General features: G+C 37.2%; 1 protein-coding gene across 3 annotated transcripts in view; it reads right to left on the bottom strand.

The window, feature by feature from the left end:
- Positions 1-378: 378 nt before the first annotated feature.
- rhot1 (ras homolog family member T1) overlaps positions 379-23,995 on the bottom strand; it is a 41,629-nt gene continuing 18,012 nt past the window's right edge. Inside the window, exons 10-21 of one of the 3 annotated variants that reach the window (XM_062971007.1) lie at positions 23,803-23,911; positions 23,214-23,334; positions 21,994-22,078; positions 20,783-20,928; positions 20,017-20,117; positions 18,280-18,410; positions 17,616-17,699; positions 16,632-16,751; positions 15,065-15,267; positions 12,189-12,311; positions 4,734-4,877; positions 379-1,526 (exon numbers count right to left, since the gene is read on the bottom strand). In XM_062971007.1, the coding sequence (XP_062827077.1) occupies positions 1,409-1,526; positions 4,734-4,877; positions 12,189-12,311; positions 15,065-15,267; positions 16,632-16,751; positions 17,616-17,699; positions 18,280-18,410; positions 20,017-20,117; positions 20,783-20,928; positions 21,994-22,078; positions 23,214-23,334; positions 23,803-23,911 (1,485 nt within the window). In that variant the 3' untranslated portion in view covers positions 379-1,408. The remainder of the gene's footprint in view (positions 1,527-4,733; positions 4,878-12,188; positions 12,312-15,064; positions 15,268-16,631; positions 16,752-17,615; positions 17,700-18,279; positions 18,411-20,016; positions 20,118-20,782; positions 20,929-21,993; positions 22,079-23,213; positions 23,335-23,802; positions 23,912-23,995) is intronic. The other 2 variants (XM_003223181.4, XM_003223180.4) reach the window with 2 other exon arrangements.

The following is a 23,995-nucleotide window of genomic DNA, read 5'->3' as shown; positions in this document are numbered from 1 at the left end:
CACTCCCTCTGCCACTATCACAAAGGACGGCTAAAACGGATATTTGTTCATGAAGAGTTGTGGGGACTGCGTAAGTACATAGAGCAGCTTGATGGTTACTAAGTGTCTTAGGACTATAAGCAGCTCCGTGCTCCTTCTTTCCCCATGTTAAGGCTCAGGGCTTTCCAAGGCAAGATAAGTCAAATCCAAACACTGAGATTTTGAACTCAACTAGATTTCAACTAAGAAATGAATATGGTCCTATTTTCAAATGTCAGGTGCCTCCCGCATCCCCATATTGTATCATAGAGCTACATTATATGGTCAGGAATAATCTTTATCATTATTCACATATGGCTGACACTATCTCTCAAAGAAGGACAAACATTCAAACCAAAGCACAGTACACTTATTTATTGAAATACTTGAAAAGGCCAGTGATGGCAAAAACAGGGTTGACAGGAGGAATTTCATTTACCCTTGTCTTTGTTTTGTGTTGTTTTAAAAATTGTCACCTACAAGGAATTCCAGCCAAGTTTAGAATGCAGTGCAAACCATGCAACTAGTCTACTACGGAGTAGAATAAAGCTCTGTGTAGTGTTTCAGTTCTATTCCTACTCAGTGTTTAGAAGGACTTGCAAAAGTGAAAGGATGAAGCAAACACTTTTGGTGAATTATAAACAGTTATACAAACTGACTGATCAGTGGACTGGAAAAGGCTACAAAACATTAACTGGGAAATGAGAGAGCCACTGAGTGGCACACGGCGCCAGATGTTAACGAGTGGCTGGTGATACTTGTTTTTCACTGAAGAAAAATTGAGCCATTCTTTTCCTGCTCCTCCTTGGGCTGTGGCACATTTAGTTGTACAATGTAGGACACACACACAGAAAAAAAGTCCAAGTCCAGGAAAATAGGCCACAATAAAACACTTTTGTAAATTACAACTAGTGGGTTAATGAGCAGTTAAGTTATTAAAAAAAAGAGTCCTTCCTCCCCAAACCCTGTACAGAGTTCTCCAAATGAGAAGTTCAGATGCCAGTGAAATAAATAAATAAAGGAAGAGTGATCCTAGACATTGCTGAAAATAAATTCTAATTACACTCTCTCACTCCATAACAATGGGACTTCGGATATCCTAGGGGGACACTATGCCTCACTGCCTTAATATGTACAAGTTATTTTACAATCATTCCCTTTTGGCCTTACAAATATAGCCAACGGTAGCCACTGTAATGCAAAATCTCTTTTCCGGAAGCTATGCATACTGCAAGTTTAGAACTATCATTTAAAATAATCTTATCCATGGATTACAAATAAAGTAACTCGCATATATAAATATTTCTAGCAGATTTAGAATGTACATAAAAGTTCCCCCCGCCCCTTTTGGTAGGTCCCTCCCTTCCCAAGAAAGGTGCTTTCCTCCAGATCATCGCTGCTTTAGTAATGCTCTGTACATGGCGAAGCCCAAAACGGCAAAGACTGTAGCACCAAAACTTGCTCGAAGCCAAAAGGTAGAGCTCTTGAGGTCAGCTTGCGTCACATGCCTGCAATACAAAGAGCATTTAAAAGAATATGAAACGACATCTGAATGGTAGCATCCAATACACACACTCACATACACTTGCTCTTGGGAACCTATTACACATGTCAGTTTTAAGCCAGTTAAAAAACACAATTATTTCTTAGCAAATGGCCTTTTTGCAATATCTGTTGAGAGCACTGCTGTGTTTACAGCTTGGTTACTTGGTCAACTAGACTGAACTGTAATTCAATCCATTTTGTCAGAAATGTAATAACACATTGCTTGGTCACATTTAAATTAGGCCTCTCAGCATTGTGAAATAGTGGTACAGTGTTCCCTCACTTATCACTGGGGTTAGATTCCAGGACCACCTGCAGTAAGTGAAAATCCGTGAAGTAGGGAAACTATATTTATTTTAATATTTATACATTATTTTAGTAGTTATACACTATTTTAAGTCTTTACCAACCAATCGTGTGTTGATAAATCGCCTCCTTCTCCTCCTGTTGCCGCTTGGGCTCCTTTTCTCCCCCTTTAGCTTCTCCTTCCTCCCTTCCTTAGGCTGTAAATAGTAATTTTTTACGAATTATAATAGTCTTTTGGAGTTTATTGAAAAACCGCAAAACAGCGAATCCACGAAAAGTGAACCGCAAAGTAGTGAGGGAACACTGTAATTCCTCGAAACAGCATGTTCATTCCACTGTGAACTGACGTGTGTAATATCTTCCCATGAGCAAGAACAGTACTATGGTGACTACAAATGTCTTCATCATATTAGAAGAATACACACTTAAGTCTGGCCATTGGCATTTAACGTCCCCTAAACACTAGCATCATCCATCCCTCATTCACACCTTTGAAACCCGTGTGCCTACCTCTGAATATCAGAAGTCCTAACTCATATGGGTGATCCTACATTATCAATTAAAATTTGTCCATGACTTTTTATCACCAATGTTATAAAAATAGATATGGAGAGTAAGAAAAAGGCTCTTAGTTGGCCTCCACAAAGTCCCCATGATTTTTATAATGGCAGAAAGCATAGCTAGAAAATGGCTGCCCTTCCATATAATCTGGGCCAAACACTGTACTGCCTGGGACTTACTGGGATTTTGGGGTCAAAATATTTTAAGGAAATCAGAATATCAATCCCTGATGTAAACTATTGGTTTAAATATATTAATAGTAGCCCCTTAGAAGAAAAACAAACAAACAGAAGACTAGAGAAAAAACAGACTACCCACTGAACAGTTCCTAGAAGGCCAGGGAAGTGGCGGCCCTCCATCCCTGACCACCGAGGATGCTGGCTAGGGCTCAGGCCTGTAGCGAGGGGGGGGGGGGGTGTTAGGGGTTCAACCCCCCCCCCGAAATTTTTCAAGTTATAAAAAAAATCTCGTTTACTCATGAATTTTAACTGGTTAACCAAATCCCCATGCTATGTCTATGAGATGCAAAACATTAAGAGTCCCTCCAGGCACTATCTCAAGCAGATATTGACAGGTTTGTAGCGGGGAGGGGTATGTGCTACGGGGTTCAACCCCCCCCCCCCGAAATTTTCAAAACCCCTCCCGAAATTTTTTTCTGGCTACGGCCCTGCTAGGCTGATAGGAGTTGGAGTTCAACAACACCTGCAAGGTGACAGTTTCCCTTCCCCTGTCCTAGACAGAATGGCAGTTACATCCATGAGTTGCATGAGTACCTCTTCATGTCTGCACTTTTGACATGACGCTTAAGTCCAACGGCAGGGCCTACGTGTAATATTTAATCATTCACGTCATTAAACCAAATCCAGAATGTAGATTTAAACGTTAGTAAAACAGGCACTGATATTAACAAAAAGAAACACAATGGACAGAACAGCATGGGAATGGTGGATGAAAGAAAGCCATAGCAAGCTTGACAAGACACAACACCAGTGGCCCAAATCTCCCCACACACGTTTATGAGCATGCTCAGCCAGATCACATGTGCCTTACTATAATCTGATAACACAAAACATTTTCATGCAAAGGTTATTGCAGTGACCTTAAGTCATGGCACACTGGTTCTCAAACTGAGCGTTCCTGAACAGATTTAAGACGTGCCATAGCACTGAAGACTAAAAATAATTCTCCAGCCAAGATACTTTCAAATCCAAATTAGAAATAATGGGATCACTACAAAGGTGTAGGACACAAAGAACCTGTAGATACTCACACTTCAAGCAGAGCAAAATGTTAAGTACAAGTTAAGGAACTGCCAGGTTCCTTCAGAAACACAGGGATCGTGCCTTTGAAGGCCATGTTAGACAGATATGGCTTCTAGGCAGCCAATCAAGGTTTAGGGAGGCTATGAAGGGGGCTGCGGGGGACAGAATGGATCAAAAGGCAGAGGCTTGCCTCTGAGAAGCTTCACACAGGGCTTGAATCAGAAGCTGAGAGGGTGCTGATCTCACATGGACGGCTGATAAAGGCAGACTTTGCAATAGATCTCTTAAACTTTTTTCATTCACCAACATTTTCCACTTGAGAAATATTTATATGACTGTGTATAGGTATATAAAATAGGTGCACAAATGCACCAATCCCTTCTTCCTAATGCACCACTTTCCCATTTTCTCAACCAGCAGCCCAATTCCTCCTCTTTGTCCATAGGCCTTTTGGTCAATTTTTTTGTGACCCCCAACGCCCACTTAAAGAAGCTTTGGCTAAAAAAATAGAATATTACCCTTTATTTCTTTTTTCTGTTGCTAATAAATCTATTCTCATGTTAAACGCATCTTTGGCTCTCTGAATTAAGTCATGCATACCAAAAACTAAATGACCAATGTAGCCACATTTAAAGGGGCCAGTCTGAAGCCCAGTAACCCACTCTAGAAAGGGATGTAAATGGTGGAACAAAAACAGGGTGAGTACCAGGATTGTGACAGGTTGGAGTTTGGGGATCAGCCTGGGCAAAACGACTGATCATAATTACACACTGCCACAAACAGATTAAGTTCTTTTATAGGCAACACAAATCATTGTTGCAAGCCATGCACGTGAATGGCTTTGTCAGTTTATAGTCAGGAAACCTGTGAAGCTAGGTATAAAAAAACTGCAATTGATCTTCATATCGTTGTTTGTTTGACACAATCTTGAAACAGATTAAAAGCAAATGTCTAGTATGAGTTAGCATTTTCCAAGTCTTGAAAAGCAAGCCATCTGTTAGGGTTTTTCTCTAGGGAAAGACTGGGTCAGAACCATGTTACCTGTGTTCAAGTAACTGTGGATCAAGAGATGACTCCATGAAGATGGACTCTTCAACAGAGCGGACGGCGTGTACTTGGTGAACAACACTGCTCTCCCCATCCGAAAACAGCATGGCACCCAACTCATCTATACGGGCTCTTAACCTTTTTACACACATGCACAGAGTTGGCAGTTCATAGCATTGCTCAAAACAGCATGTTACATAGCAACACAGCTTATAATAGGTACCCATCTCTTTTTATAAGAGAGCCTTTGCTCTTGTGTGTAGGTTAATCACAGAATCATAACGTTGGAAGAGACCACATGGGCCATCTAGTCCAACCCCCTGCCATGCAGGAAAAGCGCAATCAAAGCACCCCTGACAGATGGCCATCCAGCCTCTGTTTAAACACCTCCAAGGAAGGAGCTTCCACAACACTGAGGCAGAGAGTTTCACTGTTGAACAGCTGTTTAATAAAATAGCAGATATAAATTAATGATAGATTCAAATGATGTGGGGATGTAGTTTAAATAAAGCCTTGATTACCGGTGAAGTGACATGGCAATTTATCTTCTCAGGTTGTCTTGCTAAACATAACGTGAAATACCTGGGACAGAGTTAACTTGTCAAACTAATTTACATTTGTAGAGCAAAGTTAAGGGGGATTTTCCCCTTAAAACTCTTCTTCAGTCCACAGTGTTTTTAAAATGTGTCTGTAATTAAATATATTTTTATTAATACAAAAGGGAAGTACTGTGTTGAATTAACAAGCATCACTTTGCAATGAGAATATTATACTAGACAATATTGATTTTTCTTGTCATCTAAGTGTTTTTAATGCATCGGCAAATGAAGGACTATTCAATGGGATGCTTGATCGCTCTTTTAGTTCTTAGAAAGCATTATGTTGTAAGGCATCAGCTGGGAGCCAGGGGCTGTTAAATGACCCCTACACCATTAAAAGGCAAATATCAGCCCAAAGACCCTGTGCTCCCATTTAAACCTATCATTCTGCTCTAAAACAAATTGTGTTTGAAACACACTTTGTTTTCAAGATATATTTTTTAAAAGATGACCAACACCCTGACTACAAAAATAACAATATGAAGCTGTCTTGCTTAAAAATAAAATTGAGCAGTCTGGAGGACCCAACATATAGCAGGTTACCAAATACAGAAACAAAAGCTTCTGAGCTCCTTGCAGATACAGGGTTGTGAGAAAGACAGTGTTCCCTAAAGGATCATATATGCCTTGCTAAAAAAAATGGATTAGTGTGTTCTACAAATACAGCTGTGCATATATAGGTATTCATATCCCAAGAACTTGTACCAGGATCAATTCTATCCTCCAAGAAAGCACTTTATATTTTAGTATCTTGAGCACCTAAAGATACTTAAAAGAGATATTTTCTTGCTTCTCTCTTATATGCATTTCTTCACAAAATGTAATAAGGTATCAGTTTAAAGGAACACTACACCAGGAGGATATTTTTGAAGGACTTATGAAGGACATTTAACTGTCTTCTCTATTACTTAGGCCCCCTTAACACTGCCATATAAAATCCAGATTAGCTATTTTGAACTGGATTATCTGACAGTGTAAACTCATATAATCCAGTTCAAAGCAGATAATGTGGATTATCTGATTTGACAATCTGAATTATATGGCAGTATAGAAGGGGCCTTAGTTTAAATTTTAGTCCCAAGCTTTGTTTTGCGCTTTTGAGAACTGGGTCCCTAATGGGATAATCTAAAAATTAATAGATTATAGAGTCAAATATGAAAAAATGAAGCACATGTAGGATTTGAATCAATATGGAAGAACTGAGCTGTCAATTACTGTTTTCCTAATTTAGAAACTAACAAGTCTGAGTAAGAGAAGGGCAAGATTTCCAATATCTTTGATATTGTGGACAATCTTCACACGAAAACGCATTCCTTTTCAAAGCTGTTGATCTCTACATGAGAAGAGATGATGGGATAGGGTACCAGGCCCATCTCTCTTTCCCTGTTGCGTCGATCCAGGTAAGCAATGCCTGCCTAAGGCCAACTGCTGTCTGATATGTCAATGCAACTATGAACTGCCCGAGGAAAAACACTGTGAAGGAATATATTTAAATGCCATAAAATAAACAGTGTACAGTCTTTACGGGGGGGGGGGGGGGGGCAAAGGGGAAATGTAAAGCAATATTACTATAGTTTTCTGATTCACAAAGAATGATTTGAACCGATACAGAATTTAGCAGGATTTTTTTTTCCAAATCTGAACAATATTATCAAATAGTAAGAACTCTTAGATGATATAAGTAAAGTATCAGTCTGTTCTGAATTTTTAATGAGCAGATCCACAAAGGTTTATCAAGATTTTGGAAATATTTTTTTCAACACAAAATGTTTTATGTTAATGAATGCAAGATGTGTTTTCCAAGTTAAAAAAACACAGACAACTCTACTTTAGAAAGAAACTTTGAGCTAAATTCTACTTTTATTCCCTCAGCTTTTAGCCATTTGTTATTTTGCAACCAGTAGCAGGAACAAATAAGACCAGTCACACAGAAACAAAAATGTTACTTGAGCAGAACTATTAGTTTTGCATGTGGCTCTCCTACTGTTAGATACAAGGCAGAAATATATAGAAAGCCTAAATAACCATTTAAGGCACTGTTCAGTTCTTACTCCCTCAACATTTCAGCAGTGTTAATAAAAACAAATAGCAGCAAGATTTAAAACAAGATTCCAGAATTGCTGAATACTTTCAGTGGGGAACATTTTAAACAGCATCATTAATTTGCAATTAAGCCACCAAATTAGCCACATGTATAGTAAGCAACAGTTCAGGTGGACAAACACGAGATAGGGTCCTATTACAATTGTAAAGTAACTTATATGATGGCAACCACCATAAATTAACTTGTCTTAATTACACTATAAAAGGAAATAAGGTATCAATTGATTTTCTCCCAAGGTACTTTTTCAAAGACCCACTACTTGTTTTGATCCTGTAGTCTCTCAAAGACAGGGAACTATGCTTTCCTGTCTCCCTGGCAATTATTTTATACCAACCACATCCCTCAAGAATGCTTTTTCTAATTAAAAATAATTAAATATCAGTTGGGATAAAGGGGCAGAATCTTTTTGAGAGAGGAAAGGAAATATTAAGAAGAGGGGAAAGTTTGCCTGTGATTATGTTCCTTTACCTGTTTTGCCAATGTTTTGTATAGAGATGTAGGTACAACAGTGAAGCTACCATAACAGTGACTTTTTTCTAGAGGCAAACCCAAATAATAAATAGGATCTGACTAGAAGAAAGTAAAGCAGAGATTGAATGCCCTGTGGTTCCATTAGCTCTTAGCTATATATCTCATCCTCAGAGGGAGGATATCGTTCATCATGCTATCCACACTGCTAGCACAAGCCTATAATAACCACATGTGCTTTTAGTTTCATGAAGATTGAAAAGGAATAGTATCCCATACTTCCTTTCCCCAGACACCTCTAAGACAACCCTCAGCTGAAAGTGAAAGAAGGCAGGGATATAGAAATCCTGCAAAAAAAAGATGAAAAAGAGCCCATCCACATCAGAGTGGACTGGCACTTACAATGGGCCAACTGTGTAGTGCTAAACCTTAGTAATATGCACCTTTGAATGGGAGCCAACAATAATTAAACTATTATTTCCACACAAATCAGAAAGTTCAAACTAAAAAATGTCTCTTTTGAAATTTCCATAATAAAAGAAAACAAAAGAGCAATAATGCTGTTTATACCAATTAAAGGACAGCTGGCTTTCCAAGACAATTTAGCTGAAAATGCAAATGCTTCATGGAGTCATTACAATATATCAAAATTCTAATTCCATTTATTTTTGGGTTTAATACTATAACATTCTTTTATAATACAACTCTTTTTCATAAAGCTCAAGATATTATTAGGAATCTTCTGAATCTTTTCAATGAAGAAAAAAGGTTTTTCTATTAGGATAGTTTCATTTTCTTGGTATCAAGGAATTGCTGGGAAACTCCTACTTTTGAACTGAGACTCAACTTTACTCATTCAGGGATTCACACCAGAGTGTTGCAAACTACACTGCAATATTTCAAGCAAAGGAGATGAACACACAAGATTAGTCCCTAATATGCACAAGGCATGCAAGTGACCAGAAAAAACAAGCTGATGAGTTGGAAACATGTAATAAATTAGATGGCATACTCAGAAATAAAACTTTTAAAAAGAAGCACAAGAATGCAGTAAGAGGAGAACAAGTGCCAGCCAGGTAAATGAAAGTGAACACCTAAAAAAACAAACAAAGAAATGAAATATAAAAATAATCCAGCATGGCTTAGCTAATTTTTCTAAGGTGAAAATGAGAATGTATCTTCATCTTTGGAATACAGCTCCACCAATCACAGCCAGCACAACACATGAGGGTGCAGTTCAGCAACATATGGAAAGTCAACCATGCTCTGGGCACCCGCTCAGAGCTATGTTGTTCGTCTTTGTCCTGTGTTAAAAAGGCATTGAAAGGCATTTGCCTAATATGTGTAATGTGATCCGCCCTGAGTCCCCTTCGGGGTGAGAAGGGCGGAATATAAATGATGTAAATAAATAAATAAATACATATATGTTATGGACAGCAGTTTTAAGACAGTTTTGACCATCAGTATTGCATCCCACGATGGGAACACAATGTATTTCTGTAATACATTCAAATGGTATGAGGATCCACTGCCCCTGGTTCAAGCTATTTTTTTCTCCGGGTGATAAGAGGATTTCTAACTTCCGTGTTGGAATTCCTTATTACATCCACATTTTTCTCTAGGTGATATGGAGATTCCTAACTCCAGTGTTGGCATTCCCTATTCATCAATTAACATCAATTGTTATCATTGGGCTGATGTGAGATGGAATCCAATGTCATCTAGAGGGCTACAAGTTGCCCACCCTTACTTTACAACTACATTAGCTAATTAATACACATGAAAAGTTAGGGCCCCACTGGTATGTATCACACCTCACTGAAGGAGCTCCTGTAAACCTCCCACAACATGAGATCTTTCATCTCCATAACAGTATGAAGCCGTTCTACTGGGCAATAGCAAAATGAACATGCCCTATTCAACAGTAAATGCCAAGTCTAGAATTGCCTGTGAATCTGTTTTTCTAAGCAAGGGCATTTAGCTTGGGGAAGTGCCTTCTTCTGGGGCTTCTGCGGTAATTGCCAAACTGGAGGAGAAAGTGGTTTTCTTTCTCAATCCCCAGCTATTAAGCTCTCTGCCAACAAGAACCTAATTACCAACCCAAAAACTAGAAGCAGGGCTCAGAAGAAAAGAAAATTACGGCCTTGTTTGCACAATGACCAAGGAGCAAAATCCATGCAAAGCTCATCATCCCAGCAAACAAACAAACCTACCGAATCTATCTTGTTCATAATATGGAAAGTGTCTATAGTTTGTTCATGTTTTGAACAGGTACATTACAAAATTTAGTACTGTCAACATTTGTCTGACAAAATGCCTCCAAAATCTTACATACAGATCTTTTTCACTCCAGTTTCCCAAGATGCTTTTGAGATACTAGAGACTGGACCTGGATCTTTGTGTGTTTGAAGCATGACCCGTCACAGAGCTATTGCCTTCCTTCTGGGCTCTCTCCAAGAGCAAGCACTTTTATACTAGGAAAACTAATAGGTTAGGGAGATGACCTGGCTAGTGACACCAGAGGAAGAGGCAATTCACAGTCAAAAGACAGTTCACCTACAATTTGAAAAATGCCAGTTTGGATATACATTTACCCTCTGAACTCCACTTGCTTATCCTGCCAGGACCATCTTCTTCTGAGAATAAAAAAGTTCTTATATTTGTAAAAGAAACTTTTGGGGGCTACTGTTTCCCATAGTGATAAAATAAGTCTGCTAGGGATTGAGGGGAAAAACCTGCTCCAATTCTGTTCTGAAGTTTGGATGCCATCTATACAGATCTGGCAGAAGGGCCTTTGTCCAGACTGGCTGCCCTTTTGCCCTCAAGAAAAGAATACATTTTCTTTGGCTGTCCATTGCAGGAATGATAAGACTTCAGGCATGGTGCCTATACAATGCTCAGCTGTCTCTTCTTCACTTCAGAGAGCTAGAGGTCAAGATAATAACCTCAACCTTCCTGTCTTAGTTGTAGAGGACCTGACTAATCCGAAGCTAAACTACAGAGTTAACTATCAAGGGGACTTTCTGAGCAAAACCTAAGAGGCTTTCTTGCTTCTTAAAATTTCCCAGCATCAACAAATTACTTTGCAGCTGAACTGAACCTTTGACAGAAATATAAGGTGTGGGATTCTCACCCTACAAAAACTTTCATTATAGTTTCCTATTATACCAAAGCTTTCCAAACTGTATCTTAGAGAAAAAACCAAGAAATCATATATTTAAAAAATATAAATGAAAAGTTTTCATGAGATATATTGTGTCCCCATACATTTTGTTATTATTATGGTTGAAAAGCTTTCTACAATACTGTTGAACAGTCGTATTTTTAAATTGACATTTTGTCACAATGGCTTTCATACACCTTATTCATATAACTAGTACCTTCATATTTAAATTAAAGTACATAAACTTTTCAACATCAGTCTGCAGAATTTATTCTAAATGTCATTTTCTAAAATGTCTGTTTACAAATACAGGTCTATTAAGTCCTTTTACATGTGTGCAAAGGAATTTGGCAGACATATGGAGCACTATATGAATGGAGCAACACTATTTGCATCACTTAGAAATCTTTAATGAATATGTCTGGTATTAATTAACAAAACACATGCATTCCAAACACTACAAGTCAATTTGGCTAGTATCCAAAATATTGTATAAACCAACTATAACAGGTTAATACTAGAATCAGCAAGTGAAGGTTTTTGGAGAAGTCTAGCTTCCAAACTATGCCATCTGGCCACATGGGTATCAAGCAAGAGGCAAAATATGGTGAACATGACTTCAGAAGTAACGGAACATGATGGCAAATAAGCTTTTGTGGGTAGCTAAAAGAATAATTGGTCCACCATCATTCATCTCCTTCTCAAAATTACTCTATGGAAAACAAGTGACTGTTCAAGGCTGTAAATAATTGCTTTCATGGCTTAATCTGGCTGTCACCTTTTCCAAAAAGTTATTTCCAAGATTTATATCAAAATGACGTATATCTCCAATGATGAAGCTGAATATAGGAACTACAAGGGATTTATTGATTTTAGTAGCTATTTTAAAAGCAACCTCTGCATTGCTAACTGCTGTGCTTCAATATGGCAGTTGAAACAATCACCTTTAGAACAGAAATGTTTTAAGATGAAGACTAACATTTCTAACATTGTCAGCAGCCTGCGCAATGGATATGATAGAGTGAAGAGTCTGCCCCAATTACAAAGTGCAACAATTTGTTTTTTAAAAAGTAATCTTAAAGCACGCCTGGTACCTAGTAAATAAAATCAAAGACCTGTTAAGAACTGCAGTGAAGAGTTTGTTCTTTACAGATTGCAGCAAGTCTGAGTTGAGGAGGTTCTGACAGATGCAAAATGTACACCTGTTGCAGGTGCACATACAGCGTAACCGGGCATGGCTGCGAAAACATACAGAAGGACAGGTGTTGAGATCTCAGGCAGAAACCAGAGCTGAGCCAAAACCAAGAAAAGAGGGAATACCTTGGGAACATGGGGGAAGGCTGGGACTGAGGCAAGGGTAGGCTAACACTGTGCGGATTGTCAGAAGACTTTTAAAGAGAAATGCCTTGCGCAGATGTGCTTGCAAGAGAGAAAAACCCAACTTTTATTTTAAGTTGAGCTTAGAAAGAGAAGTAGAATGGAACTCCTCCTTAAGCCATGGAATAAAAATGGAATTAAGTTGCATTCTCAAAACAGAACAAGATCTTTAAAAGCCAGCTACCCTTACCTCTTCTATCCCAACCAACACACACATGCTTAATATCAGGGAAAAGGGAAAATTAGGTATACTATTGCATATTTCACATTGGCCAAATGCATTATAGAGAGGGAGAGGAAATCTGCATATAAGTCACTTGCGCTCTATAACTAGACTTTCCACAGAATAGCTGAAAAAATATTATCCTGCAGCATTGGTGCTTCTACCTTTAAGCACTTCCCTATGCTCTAGAAGATCCTAGAAACATTAAAATGGTGTAAAAAGGAATTAGACCTATCATCCATGAATATATCTATCTATCTATCTATCTATCAAAGGCCATTAACTGAAGAGATGGAGAACCCAAGATGGTATATACTTCAGATTATCCACTGTGAGGACAAAGCAGGTGAAGTCTACTATCGTCTAAATGTCCTTTAACACTTTACAGAGAAAGTAGCTAGCCCTGAAAAGGAAATCCCAGTACAGGCATGTTGCTTTGCATTGTAAGGGGTAGATTTAACCTCCATTTTGCTAGTGAAATTACTGAATTACTGTGTCAGGAATGATGCATGTCTAAAAAGTGTGTCATCAACATGAAATATTTAGAAAGCTATTTTAAGTGTTGTGTGACTTAATGTTGTAGAAAAGGACTAGCCTACTAAAAATGGAGGCCAAAATCCATTTGTCAGTCCCAACTACACTAGATCTACTGTATTAACTGGTAAATAAGCATAAGTAAACACTTACCTAAATCCCATCAATACAACAGGTCTACTCTAGCTCAGATTATGAACATGGTTATAAACTCTAGGTCACATACTACATTTGCTTGGCAACAGAGCGAGATGCTTAGTGAGAGACAGCAACCTTAAAACATGCTAATCCTCAAGCCTGAGGGGAGTCTATAAAATACAAGAAACAGAGGAGATCTATTAAATTTTAGCAGTTACATGTGACCTATTCAGACATAATAAGAAAGAGAACTTTCATGAAGCATATTTCAGCAATGCTGCTATGAGGAAACAATTAGGTATCACAAAAATTATATTCTAGTCTATTAATATTTGCAGATCATTGCATAATTATAGTGATCTTGCTAAAAGAATCGTATTTTTTCACATCAACATACTGAGCTAATACGAAAAACTCTGACACCTTTAAAATCACTAGTTACCTTACAGTTTTACAATCATTTAGGTAACTGAGCAGACTTTTAACAATCATATGGACAGTTAAAGCATTTGCAACCAAAATAATACCTATTAATATTATGATATCATTGTATCATATTATGAAGCTTTTCACTGCTTTAGGTTAAGCACTATAAATAGAACATTTGTTCCATATTACTTAGGTTGTGACAATTGAAAAAGAAGACTATAACTGTGTTCACTTCAGTTTTGTTGTAGTATTTTCACCTTCACCTTGCTGGAATGTTCATCAGACGAAAGCAGATGAAACAGCCAGAAGACGCAGCAGGCTCTTGCTCAGCCCCCAGAAACTCCCAACTTAATTTATCAAACTTCTTGCTCTGGCTAATGTGTGAACTAGCGTTTGGCTCTCTCAGGAAAATTACATCGAGACTAAGAAATTGTTTGTATGTGTTGCCCCACATCACTGTTTCAAAATCTAAATAGTATACAATAGACATACAAATAGCTGGTATAAATTTGCCTAAACACAAGGTCAAGGTCCAGTAGGATTTGTGACTTCTTTTCCTCCTCTGAATTCTCCTCCATGTCTTAAAGAATGCTTACCCACCACTACTTCAGATTAATTTTGCTGTGTGGCATGGTGAGATGCTTGTACCCAAAGCATCCTTGGACTCATTGAGTCAGTATCACAATTCTTTGGCCCATAGCACATATGCCAAAGGTCTGGTTGCAAAGATGTCCACATTCTTGCTAATACAGGAGATATGTAATCAAATGCTATCTTGAGAGCCAAACATTCTATGTGTAGCTTGAAAGTTAGCCTTGTATCCCTTTCTGAAAATGTGTGATTCCACATCAATGATTTCCAAAAATCAAGTGTTAGCTTCTTTCAGAGATTTTAATTATGTATGGCTTTTTTCAGTAAACTGAAGACTATTTTCCTTGGGACATACAACTCTTTTGTTAATGAATGAATAATGACAATGATGCATGCATACATGGAGAGAATCGAACTCCATGTCTTATAAACTAAATCTTAATTAAATTAGGCAAAAACATTTCTCAAAAGTACACTATGTGTAGTAATAGCTGCCACACAGGCATTTCCAGACAATTTATTTCGTATTTCTTTGCCAATTGAGTAATACGTATTTCCCTTTAGTTGCATCACTTACATCTCCCTCTGTTGCTAAACATAATTTCAGTGAGGCACAGAGTTCCATCCTTATGGTATTTACAACATGCAAGGTTGTTGTGAACCATGCAGCATGAATTCTGAGGTGTTCTTGATACTTACGGATACATGGCCATCATTGTAAGCTTCACAAAGATGTCCTTACTTGGTGCATCAACTGTGTTGCAAGAAAAGGCTTGTGGTGGAGGCATTTTGTGTTTTTTGCAGAAGTCAGCAGGGGAAAGGCTGTATTCCTGTTTAACATCATGCAGGTCTGACTTGGCAGCTATCACTAAGCAAGGTATTCTACTGTCCATGAAGTGTTGCTACGTAGTTTAAGAAAAAAGAATGGGCATTTCAGTGAAAAATAACGACTAGTATAGAACTGCAGCTCTAATTGTATAAGCCCAAAAAACTTAAAGTGTTGCTTTCCCTCTTTCTCGCACAAAAAAATAGTTTTTGACACTGACATGAATTTTGAAAGCATTGCAGTATAATCTGTAGACCAACTAAAGTGAAGGACAAACTAATAATTACTCTATGCTAGCACAAACCTAAGTAGCTCTTTGGAGCTCGGTCTCAGTTAAAGTATTCATATGGCAAAACCTAACAGACTTACAAATAATCATAATGATCAGCACTCAGATGTTATTTCTACCGAGTTCATATGGATCCAAGTATTCTGAGGATTACAGTTTTTAGGTTAGCTGGTGCCACGAACTTTGTTAAACAAAACTTCAGACTCGGGGTTTTTAGTATGGAACACCCTAAATATACTTTACATTTCAGAGACCTCAGTACATGTACCCCAAATTAGTATTATGACAACAGGTCTTGATAAAATAAGTATGTTTATGGGGTTGCAAAAAGATATTCAGATTTGAGTTTGGTTATACACGTTAGCATGTTATCTAGTTCTTCTCAGTATGAGCTTTAAAGTCAGCTTTCAAATCTTGCTGTGAAATCTGATGGTTCTAAAGTGGGGTTTTCAGCTATTTCTCCCATTTCCTTACAAAATAATTTTCATGAATGCTTCAAATTAAAACAATACTTTTGCAGAATAAATATGTACATTGTATAAAATTTCCCTGCATTTACTATTAAAGTTGCAAATGAAGACTGTACATATGCAGTCCATGCCAAATTATCTTGAGCACTATAAGTTGTGTGTTGGTCAGACCTTTCAAAGAATATTAACATTTAGCAAATTACACCTGTTAAGGACATCTTACAGTCTACATGCAGGTGACTTGCAAATTCCTATGCAGAATTTACCTCTCTGGAAATTTTTTTACTATATATGAAGCAGTTCTCAGATGAAGTGTTCTATTCAAGTAATGTGTAAGATAAAAAAAATACATACTTTTATTCCATCCTGCTTCCATGGAGCGCAGGGTACATTTTTGCTTTCTCTCCTTTTGGTGATTTCTACCTCCACTCCCACAAGAGCTTCAAAGACAACATTATGTGGGTAAGCCGGTGAGAGCTAGACTGGGTCTTAGGACCCAGCTTCAAAGCTAGTGGGAATCTGAACCTGAGGATCTCAAGTACAAAGATGCATACTTCTAATCACTATACCACATGGTAGCCAGAAGTTTGCAAAGGTCTTTCCACACACTGGGCAGGGAGGAATAATCACTCTTGATTTTCTAACTTTAAATGTTTTTAGAAAGCAAGAAAAGATACATACCTTAAAAATCCTGGCACAGTATTCAAAAGATTTTGGGTTGCTAACATCATATACTAGGCATACAGCATCACACATGACTTCAGCATCACACAAAAAATCGGAATCTTGAACATTATGCAACTAAGAGGAAAGAGTTTTCAAAATTTAAAAAATATAGGACAAGTATATTTGCAAGTACATTCAGCTGTTCTTTTTCCTTTTAAGATAATAAAATACAGAACTAACATATGTGTTTAATAGAAATTGATTGCTCTTTAATAGAAATGGCTGGTGCATACATTTGTAATCTAACCAATGATTGTTTCCTTTTTATTCTTCAGGAGACCAAAATTCTACATAAAGAATTATGTATCTAAACTGTGGAATCTCTGTATAAACTTCGTTAATATTATTCATCAAACAGCATATAGTCTAGAATAGAATGTCAATTTCCTTGGCCCAAAATATATCTAACTTTAATACTGCCTATCATTGTTAGTCCATCTCACTGTACTTTATCCAATCCCAAGGCAAATAGTAAATACTTTCATGTAAGAAACACCACAGGATTACAGTAAGAAATGTCAGAAAATCATGACAAATATACCATGATAGTCCACCCTGCTGTAACAACAGCAAGACAAGCACAAATCGATAATGCAGTAATGCCAATTCAGTAGGATGCCAGTCTCCAAGTATGTGTGCACAAATAGTAATTCTACTCATAAAATGCTAAACTTAATATCTAATTAGACTACTAATTAACATGAAAAATCAGTATGCAAATAGCAAGCATCATGAGAGAAAGCTGCTTAGCATGAGCTACAAGTTTCACAATTAATCATTATGCATCTGAATCATGAATGTCTACAGTTGAGAAATAAAGATGATACAATTTTTGATCAATTTTCAAGAGATACCAAAACTTTAAAATACTATTATTAATATTCTGTACACAGTCAACACAGAGGAAAGTTTCCTATTAATGTATCAGTAGAATCTTACCAGTAAGTATTTTTCTTGCCCATATACATATACTGTATTAATTGCATAATAAGATTTGTGGTCTGGACGTATATGCTTCTGCCTCTGAAAGCATAAGGAATTCAGATATTAAAGCAATCATTTTCATATCTGGGAGACTGATTTAAACACATTAAGATCATAAAGTATTATGCATCGAAATTCTCAACTGCCTCAATTGAAGACTGTATATATTAAAAAATCACAACATACTAATAATATACTAAAGTTTTCAATACATAAGCTTTTTCTTAAATGGGGGGAAGCAATATGGTACTATAGTCATGTGTTTTTTTCTTTGTTGTTAAATGTTGGCCTATGATTTCCAGCTAGAACGGTGATATTTCTCTGGCCCAGACAAGGACAAGAGAGCAGGTGGAACTTTCTCTCCTGGCTGTAAAGGGCTCAGACCACCAGTATCTTAGTTTCACCTTCCAAACCCTAAGAATAAGTATTGTGGCAGAACTACCAAGTTCCTCCATATCAAAGAAAGAGTGGCCATATAAATGAGGTGGGACACAAAAAAGTAGCATAATTTTAGGATTGCACTTGCTCCTGTCATTTCCAGGAGCCTTTAACAGGCAGACAGACAGACAGTCCTTAATTGTATGTGTCATAGATTTTACACACAGATAAAGATTCATACCATTAGGTTTCTTCCAAGCAGCGACTGTAGGATTCCACTTTTTCCACAGCCTTTTACTCCAATTAAATTGCACCTGAACACATTCCGCTGAGTCTGTTTTTTCTGGAGATCAATCTTTTTATCTCTTGTTACTTTAAAAGGAAAGAAGGCATGCAGATGTACACATTACAGGGAAATAAAACAAAAACATAATGTAATAAAGCAAAGCTCTAAAAATGGAACCCATACTTGTGTCATTTACTCCTTTTAGAGATAAAAAGCCATTATCAAACTGCCTGATCAGCGACCAAAATTTGCCACACATGGGCATAGTGTTACGAAGGTAAGATAAAAAGTAAATTCTCAGAACTTTCCAGCAAGATTGCCTGAAGTTTTTAAATGACAATGGGAGCACAGTCACTATTGCTGCAGGATTTTAAACATCTGTCAGGAGTGATATGTATTCTTGCATGGAAGATAGTTGAGCTCATTAAGCAATATGATTCAACTCCTCCACACAACAAAAATTGTAGATTGTCCCGATCAAGATAGGGAAATAGAGGAGAACAAGAAGTATGGTATGGCTGTGTGACTTCTGCAAACATGGTCCATTATTAGCTGCTGGTCCACATTAGTGAAATGAGCAACTGCATCAAGATCAACGTTTCTTTAACAGAAAGTCTGGTAAATTAAATTGTGTGTGGAATTCAGAATCTGTTTCTTCACTTCTTTCCCCTCCCAGTTGTCTTAGGAATGACAAAAGCAACAGGTGACAGAAGACTTCAATGTAAATTGGGCCAAGACTTAAAAATCTGACTTCAGAGCTCACAATCCAAGCTCTCTGCTCCCAGTGTGCCTTTCCCTACTGCCCTTTTCCAGATACTTCATAGAGGTGCATGTGTGCTGCTGATCCAGATCTCCCCAGCAATGTATAGCGGGCAAATGGCAGGATAACATCACTGTTTTATTGTTTAGCCATCCAACCACAAATGACACTCAGTGAAGTATAATGATAATATTTGCATTTCTCTCTCCATGGCTCTTCATTTAGAGCTCTGGCTTTACATATATTTCCTCACAGCTCGCTCCGCTCTACCCGTTCAGATACCACACCTCTTGGTTCTGTAACCATGATGTTTTATGTGCTCAACTGAACAGAAAAAGCACTGGATTGTACTTAAAAAAACAAACAAACGAACAAAAACAAAATACACTTATCCAACATAAACGGGCCAGCAGAACGTTGGATAAGCAAATATGTTGGATAATAAGGAGGGATTAAGGAAAAGCCAATTAAACATCAAATTAGGTTATGATTTTACAAATTAAGCACCAAAACATCATGTTATACAACAAATTTGACAGAAAAAATAGTTCAATATGCACTAATGCTATGTAGTAATTACTGTATTTACAAATTTAGCACCAAAATATCACAATGTATTGAAAACATTGACTACAAAAACATTTGACTACTAAAAGGCAGATTGCGTTGGATAATCCAGAACATTGGATAAGCGAATGTTGGATAAGTGAGACTCTACTGTACAAGTAAGTACTTAATTTCTTCCTAATCTTCCATTTGGATTGCTACAAAAATAAAACAGTTTATAAGACTGACTGCACACAAAGTACTAAGTACAATTTCTGCTATCTTTCCATACTGCTTTCCTTCAAAATGCAAATCAATATCAGGAAGATCAGATGAATCAAGTTTTTCTCTCTTCCAAAATATACTAGAACACAGTGAGCTGTTACCTGTAATTGCTGAGGCCTGGGATTCCTGTTCAGTCAATATAGAATATCCCAAATATCCCAAATATTCAAGGCAGCGCTGTACATCCAAGTAAGTAGTAAGTCTAGCAAAGAAAAAATGTTCATTTCCAATAAACCACCACAGACCTGTGCTTTAACATATACAGAACCCTAATCACTTAAAAAGGCTTATAGAAAAAAGGATATAAACGACAGATATATTATTTTGTATTCCATCTCTCAAAGGGACAACATCAAAATACAGAGATCCATTTCCTTCTTTTAGTTACAGTAACTAATGTCCTTTAAATATGCTGCCTGCTGTATTTAATATGTGCAATATGTCCATATAGTAATTTCACACCACTGAGAGAAGAAACATACTGAAGGCACTTCAGAAAGACCTGCCAGCTTTAAATACAGTGAAGTCAACTGCAGAGTAAAAATCCTGACATATACCCCTTCCGGAAAAACACACTTCCTGTAGAAAAATAGCATTTTAAGGAAGGCATCACATAGCTTTTCCCTCAGATATGTTTGTTCTCAGCACTTTGGGAACCTTTTGGTCCTATTACTATGTACAAGCAGCTTTAATAGTTAAGTGCCAGAAAAGCCTTACTAGTTGAATCTTAATGTACAGGCTTTGAACCTTCCCAACTTCCAGATATTCTTGACAATTTTCATCTGGTGCCTTTGAAAACAAAATAGTGAAACTATGCAAGCCTCTTCAAAAGCAAAATGAGTTATTTCAGGTATGTGTTGTACTTACGTCCATTGAGACAGAAACCCCTGGTAAGTTATCCAACCCCTTTCATTGGTGCAGACAGTATTGTTGACATCTGGTCCCCATGGCATATAAGGGAATATTTTGAATAAATCTTTGAGTTCATCAGGAGACAAAGCACAATCTCGGTCCTGGAAACAGATGAAGTGAATACTGATATCGTTTGTATTTAGAACCACACTGCTAAAAATGGCAAAAAGAAAATTTAATTCCAGCTGCACAAACAGGCTGGCAGTTAAGTGAGTAAAGAAGCAAAAATAAAACGTAAACATTGGAAGCAAATAAAGAAATTTTATAGCGGTTTACAAACTAATGTTTCAGCATCAACTAAGGATTAAAAGCAGATGAAGACTGATAGATGGCATATATTCTGTATTTCAAAAACTAGAGCTGATACATCAGTGGCTCTCAACCTGTGGGTCCCCAGATGTTTTGGCCTTCAAGATAATACTGAAATAAGTTTACTTTTAAGGTATGACTTGTTTCCTTTTCACATTGAAGAAACTAAGATTACTTCACCTCTAATTCAAGCAAATAACTATACTAAACAACCACACCGGCCAACACACATTTTGGTACCTGTTTCTGGGTATATATGACCAGCTGGTTCCAAAAATGGCACAGATTTCCATCTATCACAGTGGTTCTCAACCTGTGGGTCCTCAGGTGTTTTGGCCTAAAACTCCAAGAAATCCCAGTCAGTTTACCAGCTGTTAGGATTTCTGAGAATTGAAGGCCAAAACATCTGGGGATTCAGAGGTTGAGAACCATTGATGTATCAACTCTAGGTTTTGAGATATAGAACATATGCCATCTACCAATCTTTATCTGCTCGCCCACAGAAAATTATGTGAACCATATATCTAAGAAACTAGTGCTGATGTGGTCTATCCAATGCAATCGTCTGAATCAGTGGCCCAAATTACCCCAGGAACAGGCCTAAAAGCTAACACTCTTTTTTCTTCATGACTCTTTGAGCCTTCTGATAGTTTCAAATAGGAGTGGTTTGTCAGGGGAATATTTGTTTTAGAACACAATCACTTCTCATGTGAAATGCTGAAATAAATTAAAAATCAAAAAGTATTTTTAAATGCTTGAGAAATCTCCCTCTCCCAACAGTTTTACTGCACATACTTTAGAATGACATTTCAAACATTCCTTATGAAAATATCCCCTAAATAAGATTAAAAGCTTACCAAATCATGCTTATCAAAAATGCTTTGGAGGAACAAATAGGCATGGTGATTCAACTCTGTTGTACAGTCAGAAGGGATTTTTAACCTGGTAAAAGAAAATATGCTTTGTTGAAAAAAATCCCTAGGCATTAGTTTGTTCCTGATTTCCCACTTACCATGGTTCCATTATTTATTACACTGTAAACACAGTCGCGTTTCCCCCTGGGAAGACCTCCAAAAGAACAAAAAGGTAATAGCCTCTACTCTATGTGTTCTCCAACATTTACTATCTACTGTTTGTATTGTATATCATGTGTCAGGACTACCAGTCATTATTTGATAAGTATGCCATCAAAATTTGGGGATATACATGGAGACCATGCAACTACAGGAAGGAGTGTTTTTTGTCAATAAGAAGCCTTGTGATAAAAACTTTTGGATAATTATTGTATTTATTATAGTCTTGTGAATCATGTTGTATGTATACACTAAAAGGGGGTAAGAGCTGAGAAGTAAGCAGAAAGATTATAGGCCAGTTTAAAATCCACCTTGCTTCAATGGGAGAGACTAAAACATTCATTAGCCCCATCCCCAAGCCAAAAATGTAAAAAAAAAAAAATCCAAACAAACTTCGAAGTACTGCTTAGGTTTTTTTCACTGACTGTTTTCCCTTCTTTCTTCCCTTCCTTTTTAAAAATGTGCTGGGGCCTGCACCAAATTCCCAGGCACAAACATGTAATGTGAACTCTGGGAGCTGACAAAATATTGGGGAGGTGAGTGAGGATGGCCACGTGCTGCCACAGAAAGCCCATAACCCATCCCTGCGTTACAAAATATTGCAAACTCAGTAATCTGGACTATAGGATTAGATAACATTTATATGATTATGAATGCCTATTATGTTCCAGAAGTATTGGCCTGGCTTTTATTGGGAACAACAACAACAAGCATTTTTATATATATTACCCACCTCTCCTTTCAGCTCAAGGTATGGCACAATACAACATAGCTAAAATACATCTATAAAATCACGTATTAAAACATAGTTTAAAAGCATATATTAAAACATAAACATATTAAAGTATATGTGTTTTATAAAACAACACTTGAAGCAATAATTTGTGGTTCAGTCCAGCAGAGTTAAAATGCTCACAGCTATATGAACTGAGAGACCCCTCTTGTAAATATAAAACAAAAACTATATTTGGAATAAAATAAAGGCAAGGGTTAGAGATACCTACAAAGAGAATAAATACTCGGGCGTAAGCTCCAAATCATCATCGTATCCAAAGCGCCGCAATACTGTCCACGTTGTTTCATGTCTTCCACGCTGAATAAATAGTGTGTGTAGAAAAAGAAAACCTGGAAAGAGAACGTTCTAGGTTATGCGCTTGGGCACACATCAGTAACATGGGTAAAGACTCCTTTAAAAAAGGAATTGCAATAGGGTCTTTTCCAGCAAAAACACACATGTATATCTAACAAGACTGTGGTTCTAATAAAACACAAAGAAGCTTATGGAATAAGAGACCCCACCACCACCACATTACCAATCCCATTTCATACATGCAGACAGAGAAATACACCCAGGCATTCTGACATGTCAGGAGGGTGAGGAAAATGTTGCTGTTTGTTTTGTATTTCAGGGTTTCGGGTTCTGTGAATCCTGATCAACAGACATCCTAAAACATATCCATCATAATATCAATGTCATGTTGATGTATAAACACAGAGAATCCATTAATCATGTTTAGCTTGCCTGCCATTTTTCTTGCTTAGCAGGATCAATCTCATCTTCATGTTTTAATGTGAAGATATGAAGTAACTTACCCTTCAATGTTAATCCATTATCTGCAACTCCATCACTTAGATTTTTCCTGACTACATTCTTTACATCTTCTAGTGCTTGAGGTGCTAGTGGTGTGTTAAAACAAATTCTCTAAAAAAAGAGAGAGAAAAGAAATATTAATAATATTTCAAATTATGCCTTGGAAATAGAAAACCACACACAGTTCATTGAATA

This window comes from Anolis carolinensis, chromosome 2 (assembly GCF_035594765.1).
Source record: "Anolis carolinensis isolate JA03-04 chromosome 2, rAnoCar3.1.pri, whole genome shotgun sequence".
Classification (NCBI taxonomy): Eukaryota; Metazoa; Chordata; class Lepidosauria; order Squamata; family Dactyloidae; genus Anolis; species Anolis carolinensis.
Note: the sequence above shows the minus strand (reverse complement) of the source record. Positions and strands in the feature narration are given on the sequence as shown.